The 13542-nt window shown below is 42.0% G+C and overlaps 1 protein-coding gene across 1 annotated transcript in view; it reads left to right on the top strand.

Moving 5' to 3' along the window:
• Nucleotides 1–13542, top strand: part of Sema5a (semaphorin 5A) — a 357050-nt gene that overhangs the window by 189866 nt on the left and 153642 nt on the right. Inside the window, exon 6 of the mRNA XM_033758913.1 lies at nucleotides 9778–9840. Within this exon, the coding sequence (XP_033614804.1) occupies nucleotides 9778–9840 (63 nt within the window). The remainder of the gene's footprint in view (nucleotides 1–9777; nucleotides 9841–13542) is intronic.

Genomic DNA, 13542 nt, shown 5'->3' with positions numbered 1-13542 from the left:
GACAAACAAGGAGAGAAAGAGAGAGAGAGAGAGAGAGAGAGAGAGAGAGAGAGAGAGACTTACAGATGAAGAAGGGGCAAAGCCAGAACAATGCAAAGAGGTACATTTTGAGGAGCTGTGTTCTGACCTCCTGCTGTGATATCTGGCAGAAACAGGCAAACAAACAGGTCCACTCTGTGATCCTAAAGTCATTGGCTTGTGAGTGTGGCTGGGCATGTAACTCCTGTGTAAATCCTGTGTATGTCGATCTGTATGAGCCTCTTGTGGCTGCAGAAAAAAAAAATTACTGCACGTTTGGTGGCTTAAAGCAGCAGAAATGTATTCTTTCCAGGAGAGAATAAATTTGATTCTTATGAAGCTAAAGTGAAGGTGTCAGCAGGGCTTCCTCCTGCGGAGATTCGTGGGGAGGACCTCTTCCTTGTCTCTTCCGTCTCTGGGTGGCCATCAGCCTTTTGGAACCTGAGGACACTTCCTTTGGCCTCTGCCTCTGTGGTCACATTGGCATCACATCTCCTGTGCCTCCCGCATATAATGCCGCACTCAGTTGTTCTGAGATCCCACCTGGATGACCCAGGTTATTTCCCAACCGAAAATACCTAATTTGATTGCATTTTCAGTCTTCTCTTTGCCACAGTTAAGTTCCATGCACAGGTTCCGGGCTTTATGATGTGGATAGATTTTGGGGGAGGCCATTATTATTTAACCTACCACAGTGCCTAGCCCCAGGTCCACACAGTCTCGTGTGTTGAACCTCTACCCAGAGCCCTAGAGCAAAACTAACAGTGGGCAACGCGATTCATTTATTTTATTTTATTTTATTTATTTATTTATGTGAGATAGGGTCTCACTATGTAGTTGAGACTCATCTGGAACTCACTATGTAGCCTAGGCTGGTCTTGAACTCACAGTGATCCTCTTACCTCAGCCTCCCGAGTGCTGGGATTACAGGCATACCCGGCACAATTCATTTATTTAGAAATCAAATTCCTGGTTTTGCAGTCATCTGAACAAAATTATAGACATTCAGCACATTCCATTAAAAAAAAAAAACAAAGAAAAGAATAATATCCAGACAACAGCAAATGTTCATATAGAGATTTCTTTAACTGAAATACTGAATAGTTTCTTTGGTGTGAAAAACTATAATAGTACACAGGATCCTAATGAGATAATAATGTGAAATAGGAAGTAAAGGGCTAAAGGTGTAAGGAAAGTGGGAAGGGTGGGGGAAAGGTAATAAGGGAGAGGAAAAAAATATGAGAAACTGAAAAAATGGAAATAAAGTATTTGTAAATGGGGAGGGGAGGAGGGGATGAAGGGAGAGCAGGGACAAGGGGAAAAATGAGAATCAAGACCTATTATGTAAAGGTACAGAATCCCAATGATGAATGTAATTGTATTGTATACCTAGATTGTACCAATAACCTCAATAAAAAGAAAAAAAAAAAGAAATCAAATTCCTTCCACAGGAAGTTGGAGGAAGTCTCCACACTTGGCAATTACTTGCCAACTCTGGTTAATTACATAACAAAAGAGCTGCTGAAAATACACCAAAAGGGGGAATGTGTGATGTTCAGTTATATTTATGGTGAATATATAATAACAATATTTGCATTGTCAGTCATAATATCTTATTGCAGATATCAAAAACTCACCATTTCTTATTTTCACACAAAACATTTTTGACCTTTCTTTAACCTTCAGTTCTGTAGACACAGATCTTTCTCAACAGGGATTACAAATAGCGATACTTTAGGATCCCTCCTCATATTTAAATAAGCAGATTGTAATGCAGAAGAGAGGTAATGTTTGAAGAGATAAATGATAAAATCACATAATTGCTGTTTAATGCTGAATTATTTATTTGACTGAAGTTTAAGTAGATATTCATAAAATTGAGAATGTTAAATATTAACCAGAAAATGAATATATCAATGGTGTTCATTAATTTCTCAATGAACCTGAGATACTCTTATAAATAATGTATTTCTTGGACAGAAATATATCTTCCCATTACACAGTATTTTTAGAAATGAGTGAAATATGACTGTCCAAATGTATCTCAGGAAACATATTCAATGTTCATTTCTCTTGGCTGCAAACAAAACTTCATAGAAATAATGCTCAATACGGTTCCTAAAACGCTTCTCTACAAATCGTAACATCCAGCAGGTAGATCAATATAGTCTCAGACTGGAAGTACAGCCAGTCTTTGTAGATAGGACACATCGAGCATTTATAGCTTGAGTAATATATATATTCTGAGAGGCTCAGTGAGCAGAAAGTCATTGCCCAGCGCACATCAGTAATTTGGGCCTCATGAACATGCTGCCAGATCTGGAGCCCACACTCTGACTCAGATCTGTGGAGAAGAGTTAACCCGGGGTGGAGTGTGGCGTCCAACACAGCAAAGATTTATGAAAGAAACAATGAAAATGAAGCCACACATTTACATGTATATTGCCTATTAAGCTGAAGAGTTCACGTAGAGCGTCTCCATCAGGGTTTAAGCAGAATACCCAGTAAAAATGAGACCCAAAGGGATGGCCCAGTATGAGTGACTGTACATTCCCAGTGAGAGAAATCTCAGACACAGAAATCACAGATGAGATAGTCCTCCTAAGGGCACAAAAATATTGTACTTGTATCTATAAAGCAGAATTCTAAGCCAGACAAACAGAGACTTACAGGGACTGTGCACCTTCGTCTGTATCCGTGCCGTGGATGCCAGCATCTTTTTCTCATCTATTTCCTGCCAGCTCTGAATAGAAGCCTTATTTCCTCGTATTGCCAGTGAGAGGCTGCCCCTTTTGAGCCCTTTAGCAACAGTGCTAGATGAAATCTCCTCCTATAGCTAGGGAGTCCGTTCTTGTGCTGGGACCCAATGGTTTATCGTCAGTTTCCCCGTACTGCTGGACTGCATCATTGGCAGTGGCCCCTGGTGTGCACGAGAGCCGCACACCGCCAGCTTCACCGTGTGAGACACTCCCAGGGCAGCTCCACTGGACCCAGTTCTTTCTCCCTGCAGAGCTTCTCAGGCCAGCGTGCTCTTCTTCTGTTGTATAAAATTGTATTTTTAAGACTTAACTTCAGTGTCCACTCAGGTCTTCATATAGCCTGAGTTCAGCTCTGCCCGATGTGTCTTTTACAACTTTCTGTAAATCACTCACTGCTTTTGGAGTACCTCTGCATATGCAGAAGTGTCACCCTCAGATAAGTCTAATCTTAGTTTGTCTTGGATAGGTTTATCCAACTTCTGACAGACGCAACAATTTTTGTGGAACATTATAGATAGTATAGTACTTGGTGTCGTGTGTGCAACAAGATATAGTAAGGGAAAAGAAAAAATATGAGAAAATGAAAAAATGGAAATAAAATATTTGTAAATAGGGAGGGAAGGAGGGGGTGAAGAGAGGGCAGGGACAAGGGGAAGAAATGAGAACCAAGACCTGTCATGTAAAGGTACAAGATCCCAATAATGAATGTAACTGTACTGTATATCTAAAATGTGCCAATAAACTCAATGAGGAAATAAGACATTAGAAACGGTAGTTCTTCAACCATATGCATTCAGGAAGTACTACACTTAGCAAAATAGTCCTTGGGAGCTCTATCAACTCTGATATCAATACTTGTATTCTATGCTTGATTGGCTTTGAATTGAGTTCCTGATACTCTAATAGCTCTCATGAATTCATATGTAAAGTAGGTGTTTCTCCAGTAATTAGATATGTTTCACTAAAGTTAAGCTTACACATTGGAGAAGGTGCCATTTTTAAGGCTGGAAGAAGAGCATTCCTGGACGGGGAGGCGGCTCTTCCACGGGCCGTGCACCAGGCCACACGGAATATGCCTGCAACAGCCAAGGACTGCACCAAAGAAAGCACGTCACCTGGGGAAGGGCACACCCAAGGAACGTGACTGGACATGTGGGATGTGCCAAATGGCTTCGGCTTTTATTCCACGTGGGATGAGGAACTCCGGGTTTAGCAGAGGAGCTATGGTGCCTTTACCCCTACTGTAAAAGTAGAACTCTACCACTGTGTCGAGCATAGTCTGTGTTTTTACATTCAATATATTTAATTTCACAAAACTAACCCAAGATTCTTAGGTCTCTTCCTGGCCATACAGATGCTGAGAACAGAGTTTCCAAAACTAGATGAATCACATGATGTTTAAAGTCGATATTAGAGCTATAGATGGATCCAGAGGCTTTTAAAAATGAATACATTCCACAACAAGGGAATCATTAACTTTTGTGATTCATATTTACTGAATGCCAACAGCTCTGAACTTAATAGGCAAAAACTTTTATGCTGTAAGTATATATATATTGTTTTACTTAGGGGAAAGAAAAAAAAAGAAACTATGAGAATCAGGCAATAAGGGGTAATTAATTTGATCATTTCATTAATAGGATAGTCCAGATCAAAGTCATAATGTTTCAATCTTTAGTGGCCACTTAGTATCTTGTTACCTTTCAGTTATTTAGCTAATGCCCTCATCTAAATCTTTTTTAAAAATTTGTTATTTATTTGGGGCCCTGGATTGAACCTGGGACCTTGCGCTTGCAAGGCAGACGCCGGAACCACTGAGCTAAACCCCAGCCCTCCAAATCTTATACTAAGTGTAGTTACCTTATCACAAGACCAACAAATTATTATCATATTTTGCATTGATTTGGCAACCAGCTTACCCCAGATTTATGCTTTTCTGTCAATCCCAAAGTCTTACTTCTTTGTCATATTGTATGCACTGGATTGAATGATCTTCCCCCCATCCTGCCTATTTAGACCTCTCAGCACAGAACTTTGTTGGGAAATAGGCTGCTTGTAGCTGAGGTACGGATTTATGACAGGGGTGTTACTGGGCTTCGAAGGGCCTTAATGCAAACACCAGGGGATATTTGGATCAAAAGAGTCACACGCAAAGACTGTGCTGTGACAGAGGCAGAAATAAGACCTATGCCGAGATAGAGGGTGAGCACGGAGTCAGGCAGGAGCTGAGACGATTCTCCCTCGGTGTTTCCAGGAGCAGTCATCTGGCAGAATTTGATTACACACTTCTAGCCTCTAAACCTTTAAGAATAAAGCCTTGTTGTTCAAACTACCCAGTCGGTGGTTACGTTTGTCACCCAGTTTTCAGGAACTAACACATTGCCTATACCAGTTAAAAAACAACATGCCCAGTAACCGCTCTACAATTGGCTGTGCAGCTAATCCAAGATAGTTTGACTTGATCCTATGTGACTATAGGGCTTTGGAAACACTGTAACATACTCTGGAGACTGCTGCTTTGGTTACCGTGCCTTCTCCTAACTTGGGGGTGACTTCAGTGTAAAGTCAGATGATGGGACCAGGTTCCTGTCCTACTTCCTGCCTTGCAGGTTTCCAGTGGAGAATTGGACTTGCCTGTGTTTGATGTGGGCAGAAATGTGAGTGTTCTGCAAACTCAAATGAAGAGTGCACAGATGCACAATACCTATGAAGAAGGGAAGGCAGAGAGCAGTATTTCCCACGTGACTGAAGCGTTTACCATTTGATGACCATTTGATGCACTCAGTTTCAACTCAGGGGTCACACGCTTAGAAACTGACCCGTGTGGCCACTGGAGGTGGTTAGTGAAGCACACATGAAAGGTTAACTAAATTGACATTTTACTCCAGTCGAATACGTCATTTCTTTTCAGATTCATACTTATTTGAGTTTTGCTTCTGTGTGGAACAAGGATGTGGTTTCCCATCCCCTGAAAATTTATTTATAATCGACATGACAAGGTAACTTTCTCCAATGTGTCACACAAATACATGACATAAGAAAATGCAGATATACAAACAGATAAGCCCTCAGGTGATTGTTAATTTTTGGTGCTGTGTGATTAAACTAGTTTTTTTTAATGTTATATTTTGCCAGTATCTAATTAGCAGAGCCATCTGCTGAAAGAGCAGTGTCCCATCTGCCTAGAATGTTGTTCCCTTCATTTTTATGAAAAGTATCTGCCATCACTAGTCCCTATCTAATTAACTTCTCTTGCTGCACAATGTGATAATACAGTTTTGTTTATGTACTTCTGAGAACCGTGGATGTGGATGTGTGTACCATGTACATAAAGAGACCCCGGCTCTCTTTCTTTCCAGCATCTGAATTACTCCCAAGATCATAGCCCCATTTATCCTAACTAGAATATGTCCATGGGCAGGACAGTGGGGTGTGGCTTGTCTAATGACACACACATCAGGTGCTTCCTCACGGCTCTGGGACTTCTGTACATACAACAGGGCTTTTCTGTGAGCCTTCCCCGCCTCTCACTGTGTGTTGATGATTAAAGATCTGTCATTTCCTGAAAGCTGAGGATGCTCTCCGTCCACATTGAAGGAGTGTTTAGCTATTGTGACAAGAAAAATGAACATCATTTTCTTCTTAGAGTTCACAGGAAGCCAGCTAGGCTCATTTGAGACTCTCATACATTTTATTGCAGATTGATATCTGATTTGTACACTTGTTGACCATGTCTGTTTTTCCTTCTATCAATCATTATTTAGCAGACTATCTTGTACTTGGTAGATTCTTAGTGGTTATTTAAGTGAAAGAGAAAAGGGGTACATGGGAGTAAATCAAATCTTTTAAGCTGTTCAGTAAAACAGATGGTTTTGGTATTAACAACAACAAAAACGGGAGAGACACAATCAGTAATCTTTGTGTCATTTTAACTACAGTTTCTTCCATATAGTCTTTGAAACCCAGGTAAACACATTATTACTGTCCTGTGTCTGCTGCTGAAATGTATAATGAACATTAAATGTTGGATCAAATAGAGGATAAATAGTTATTTTCTCACCTGGACTATTATGCAGCAGAAAAAATAGAAAAGATTTCTTTGCAAAAGAAGGTGCAGGACTTAAGCCCGTGAGAGTGAAGTCGAAATCCAAAACATAGAAAACCTTGGTAGTGGTATCTACTGCTGCAGAGATGAGGGGTAGGTGGTAGGAAATGGTCCAAGTGAATTGGAAGACAAGCCCCAAATGGCTTCTGAAATCAATAACTAGAGTTTGTTCCTTTCCTATAGGAAAGGAAAACTGTCTTCAGTGACAACAGAACAGGATAGTTCAATTAAAAGGTATTTAATTGATTAGCATGGATCTAATGGAATAAAGAAAGTTGTGACCAGATTTACAAAAACAGCTGAATTCACACAGAGTGGATGGCAGGATCTAAGAACGTTCAGCTGATGTCCATATTTGTCTCCTGTGGAAGCCCTTTTTCCCCATAGCTGCCAAATAACCCAGTGGGCAGAGGCTAGTTCACAGGGTAAAAAGTAAAAGCACTATGGAGCCCCCAGTTCTAGTGGAATTGGGAAGGATCACTTTCTGTCACTCAGACCCAGTTACCGTTTAGTGATGTGCTGTGTGTTCGCCCTGCTATCTTCTGCAGTCAGCAACATTGCATCCTTACTGTAACATTTTTCTTTATCCTATCTTCTATTCCAATAGAAAGTGAATCCACAGAAAAACTGTAGAATCATGGTCTTTAATTAAATCTGGATTTGAATATGATTGGCATGCTGGTGATTCTATAATAAAAATGCCTCAGAAAAGTAACTTTTCACTTTCAGTAATTTTCTTTGAAAAAAACTGTATTCTTCCTATTTTCTGTTTGTCTAATAAACCTGGATGAGCAGTAAACTAGTAAAACAATAGGATATTTGTACGAACTCTTACATTTTTCCATTTCTTTTCCTTTCTGGTCTTTTGCCAGCATTTACTTTGAGAATGCAAAGGCTATGCACATTAGATAGACTTGTGGAACTATTTGCTTGCCTTGTCAGCAGCAGAACCTAAACAATTTTGATTGCATGTGATAAATATTCTTCTCCCTAATTCTGGGACTAACCTTGCCCCTCCTAGCTCTTGTGTTTAAAGAAGAGATTCTTAATATTTAACTTTTAACAGAAGCCCCAGACCCAAGGAGAAGCACTGCAGATACCTCTTTAGCTAAATACCGCTTTAACTAAAGTATTTCACTGTATCATTTTCCTAGCAATTATAGCATAGTAATTCCTCCCTGTGATCTGTAACACCAAACCCTCTGGAGTATCCAATTCAAGTTACAGTGAGATCTACTCTTCTAAGAGACTATATCATAGAATATATCAATCCTTCTTCAAGTAAAGGCAAAGTGATGGATATCTCTAAACGAAACAACAGAGTGAGTTTTTTAAAAAAATTTTTAAAAGGAGTGTACTGTGGTCAAATCACATCCTCACAATGCTTCTATTTTCATTTATTTACTTGTATTTCATGGGGTTCCAGAGATACTGCTGTATATGAAGCTTGTACCCCCTTTCGAGTATTTTCACTTTTCATGAAAATATTTACCATCCTGGGTGGAATTCAGATACTGATTATCTGTTACTTGTTGGCCATCGAGAGTTATGCCCAAGAAAAAAAGCACAGAAAGAATTAGCAAAACATGGAAAGAATTAACAAATTCTCTCATCAGATAAAAAGCTTCCAGTCTGCCCAAGGGAGAACAGTTACAATATTGTTTAAAAGACATGAAATTGTTTTTTCTGGAATACTTTTCTTAAGAACCAATGTTTGCCAAGTAAGATAAGTTATGCAGTGTGTTATGCCTTAATCTGTTATGTAACATTCTTTAGAGGCTAAAAGATTTTAGATATGTTTTTAGCCTATCTTTTTAATTCCTCCAAATTTAGATTGAATTAGGAAAAGAGATCATACTAGCAACAAGGTTAAAACCAATATTTCCTTCATACTATTTGACAGTAATCTATTTATGATTTAGTTTAGTTGACGTTATTCTAAATTAATAAAAAAAATCATCTCTAGCTTAAACATTTTCCTGTTGTGACTTAACTGATACACATCTCAGATTCTTCAGAAATCAATTCTAACAGTAAGATGAAAAATAATTGTCAATGGTGTGGGAGGACATGGAGAAAGATTTTACCCTACAAAATTCCAGATCACATGCAATGACAGAAAAGAAAAACAAGTCAGATGGCTACATTTATTGAGGAGGATTCACAATCTCCGTATATTAATGCCCACGGATAGCACGGATAACATTTATCCCTGAGAAGGGAGCACTGCCAGTTATCTTAGCTAATCACACATTCTCTGTGATTTCAGATGTGAAAATACACATGCCAAATTGACCAGCAGGAATTAGGTTCAGAAAGTCTGAGAAAAAGTCCTTGAAAGTTGTGACTCTAAATATTTAGGCGGAGCTGAGATCAGCATGAAAACTGCTGCTGGGGGACGTGATAGATGAGTTCTTTGCACGAGCCGTTTATTTTTTGACCGTCCTGTGTAGATGCATCTGGGTGGTGAGAATGTACAGCCCCTCTCACTTTGTTGTCGTGAATATTGATGAATGGCTCTCTATTCCTATAAATTCCACCGGTTTAAATGAACATTTAGGCATTTTATTCCTCAGGTCCTGCTTTCTGCCTCCACTGGGTCTGTTCTCTGCTTTCACACTGGAGTGGGCTGCTCGCTGGCGGTGACTAGACCTAAGTCTCCTTTTATTATTACTAAAAGGAGTATTGTGACAAATAGGGAATGAGTCTTTCCAATGCGTTGTCTCCAAAGCCAAATGTTAGCCGCAGATGGGATTTCGTGTATCCGGTGTGGATTCTGCGCTGGTGTGAAAGTGTGGGTGTCGGGGCGCGCCCTGCTGACCCTGTGTTCTGAGGCTTTCCCCTGCTGTCGCGTCGAAGCCCTAATGGTCGGTGTTGCTTTGGTGTTTCCCGCAGGCTGCTGAGTGGGAGTGTGACGAGGCGACCAAGAAGGCGTGCTACAGCAAAGGCAAATCAAAGGTGAGAAGGCGCGGGGAGGCGCGGTCACCACCACTGTGTGTGCAAGGTCTGTGTCCGAAGCTTTCCAATTCCGGGCCTTGCAGAGGGAAAGAAGCCTGGTTCAAAATATGCACCCGGCCACCAGCGCTTCACAATAAGTGAAAATGAACCAGTGATCAAACAGCGTCTCAGAGGATCGGAACCTAAGATCAAATCTAATTTGTGCTTCCAGTCATCAGACTAAGATCTGGAATTAATTGACTGTGATATGACTTGGAAACAACACCGGCATGGCTTTCAAAAGTACTATTTTATCTCATTCTTCCTACTTCCTTGCTAACTATAAAAGTAGCTCTATGATAAGTAAAATTGTTCTATCAAAATAATCTGGCATGTGTTCTTTACACTTTACCTTAGCTTATTCCTTTAATTAGCTTCTTCCTTTCTGATGCTAAAAATCTACATGCCCAAGTTCCCCTAGAAAGAGCCTGTGACAGGGCCGGGGAGCGCCAAGACCTCACAGGCCCATCGTTACACAGCCCATGGCTTGGTCAGGGCCCTCTGCACCTGTCCAGGTGGTCCAGGTGGTCCAGGTGGTCTGCACCGCACGGTCAAGAAATACAGTGCACGCTCACATTCAGTGTATTACAGTGAAAGGCACATTGCCTCAAACCTCCCTCGGATCCTGCCTGGAACACTTCCGGTCATCCTTGACACTCTCTGAAGCAGTTCCGGAGTCCTCTTTTGTGTCTTTAGCCATGACGTCACAGCTGCCTCTGTGTCCTGGATGATCAGAGATGTTTCTCTCTCACGGCCCTTTTGACTTTGAGGAAAAGCCAGAAGTGGCACAGAGCCAGTTTTGGAAAATAAGGAGGACGAGGACACCCTTGTGTTTTGGTTGGACAGAAATCGCTGTAAATGTAAACTACAGACTCTCAGATAGTGGGGAAAAGGACGGGCTGAGTGTGTATGAAGTGAGGGGGACGCTTTGAAGGGGATAAGTGGCGGTGTGTCTTTCACATAATAAATCTTTATACAAATTTAAATGCCCTATTTTTCAGTCAGCCATGCTCTTCTCTACTCCTCGTCCCCTGGCTCTCCTTCCCTCTCTGTGGGGACACCCTGTAGCACGGTGTGTGCGCACCAGTTGCAGTGTCTGTTTCTGAAATGTTTGATCGTTTGTCCCAGACCCGAGTGGCCCGCGCCCTCCGCCCCTCCCTCTCCGCTGCTCCGCGCCTTCCTTGCCTCCTCGCCTCTCACCCTCCGGCTCGGGACACCCACGTCCCAGGAGCTGCTCGTCCTCCTCCAGTCTCATTGTATGCTAATGTATGCTAATCGTCCCGCCCTGCACGGGGGCAGGGAGCCAACGGGATGCTTCTTTGTGGATCCTCAGCGAGCTGACCGAGAGGGCAGACACATGGACCCACAGTGTGACAGTGGACATCACCGTTGCCTGTCCTGCACGCTGCCCAGCAGCTTCCCTAGCCTCTTCCCACCCTGGTACTGCAAACACTCACAGGCAGAACTGGCCCCAGGCATCACCAGACATCGACCTGGCTGGGAATCTATGCTTTAATTTCTAAAATGGTGAAGGCGTAGACAAGTTCTGTGGTGTTCGTTTTGTTTTGTGCCCTTCCTGGGACTGTTTTCATGTATCACATATTTACTTCACAGAGTTTACGGAACTAAAGGTTAATTCCTTTCCCCTCTGAGGACTTCCGTCTCTCTGTTCTACTTGCATATTAAAAAAAAACAAACACCTGATTACTCAATCTAGCCCCGGGTTCCTCTTCCGCATACTGTGTGAATCCCTAGTTTTAGAAGCATCTGTTTGGTTTTCTTTTACTAGTGTACTATTCCTATTTCGAGAGGAAGTTTGTTCCTGCTGAATCAAAACTGGCTCACGTTTTACTTTAGCCCGTGATCATTTTTTGGTCTGGTGTTTAAAAATCAAGCAACTAAAATCCATAAACTAGGAAAAGGCCTTTGTTTCTGCCTCGTGAATAATATACCCTAGAGAGTAATGTACCACTGAAAGGATCAGTTGTCACTACACTGGGCAGAGTTATCCTGGGACAAAGAAAAAAAATGAGGAAAATAAAGGTAAAGGAAGGTCATACATTTATAACTCATATGTTTTTGGTTTTAATGTTAAGAGTAATAAAAACATCTTACAAATAGTAAATTGATTCAAACTGTGTGGGCCACATTTTTTAAGGCTAATACCTAAAGGCAAATGAAGATGAATGTTAGTGCCGTGCACACTGAGAAAGACAGATCGCGTTCTCTTCGAGGTTGCGTTAAGCATGCTGATAAATGCTCCTGGGGTTCTAAGGAGCCCGCAGTCCTGTGAGGTGGAATTCAGTGGGCCTAGGGAACTGTGTGCAGGGGACCGGGCCTGTGCCACATGGAGCAGGGGCTGTGCAGGTGCTGGCCCAGCAGCCCGGCACCTGGTCCTCAGGTGAGAGCAGAGGACTCGTGGCCTCCTGTGCGGGTCCCTTCCTCACTTCTCTCTGGCTGCCTTCAGATGTCACTGATGGTGGCCAGCAGGTGAGGCCCCAAAGCCCAGCTTCCCAGGTCACATGAAAAGGGGAGACCATGCCAAGCACAGCCTCCCCCGGCTGCCCCCAGTGCAGAATTCCAACACCCCGGTTCCCCTGTTCCCACAGTTCTTAGGAGTCAAATGAGATAACATTTCATGCTCAGTTTGAAAGAAATGAAATTTCTCCTTGGAGGAGTAGAATTCAGGCTTTCTTAGTGGTCATGAGTTTAGAAGTAGAATTCAACTATTATATTTCCACTTGTGCCGCAGCGTTCTGAGAACTTACACAGAATTACAAGGTTTCAATTCTCTCAAAGAATAATGCAAAATGTGACATCTCAGAAATGAGAAAAATCCCAGCCACTTTAACTGAACTCCTTTTTGCTGTGCTTCTAAAAACATGGCCTGTGCTGTGCTGCATAATGCATTTTCCTAAATGCCATGCGTGGACGGATGGGCCAAGCTGCACCCACTTTCTGCTCCCATGGAAGCATTCCTGCACTGGCTGGCAGAGCCCAGGACATCTTTCCTTTAGTTTCCAGGCATTGCTGGGGCTGGGTACCGGCATTACTTCAAGGACAGCACATTAAATTTACAACTGAAGCCAGGCTCAAAAGAATGCAGGTACTGGGTGTGGTGGCACACACCTGTAATCCCAGCCCCTAGAGAGGCTGAGGCAGGAGGCTCCCCAGTTTCAGACCAGACTAGGCAATTTGGTGAGATCCTATCTCAAAATAAAATTTGATAAAAGGCTGCAGGTGCAGCTGTGTTCCCTTGGTTCAATCTCCAGAACGCAAAAGAAACAAGAAAAGGGGCACAGTGTGTGTGTGTGTGTGTGTGTGTGTGTGTGTGTGTGTGTGTGTGTGTGTGAGTGTGTGTATTAAATGCTGTGACTGTCAATTCCTGGCAAGGTTGGAATTCTCAATCGCTGATGAAAGTAACTTCCCATGTACTGAAGGGAGAAGAATCCATTTGTATGGATTCAAAATTCTGGACAGTTGTATGTAAGTCCTTTGGAAATAGCAAGATAGAAATTATAAAAAACTGTGGAACTAGTTAAATACATTTCACACAAATATTATTTTAAAGACAAATGCTCCCTTGTCTGGATGCCTCACAAGCGTCACTTGTCTGCCCAGGGCTCTTCTGTCTGGGCTGCAGCCCCTCCCACCAGGACAATT

The sequence above is a fragment of the Fukomys damarensis genome, unplaced genomic scaffold, assembly GCF_012274545.1.
Source record: "Fukomys damarensis isolate Sample0158 unplaced genomic scaffold, DMR_v1.0_HiC HiC_scaffold_1, whole genome shotgun sequence".
Lineage (NCBI taxonomy): Eukaryota > Metazoa > Chordata > Mammalia > Rodentia > Bathyergidae > Fukomys > Fukomys damarensis.
Note: the sequence above shows the minus strand (reverse complement) of the source record. Positions and strands in the feature narration are given on the sequence as shown.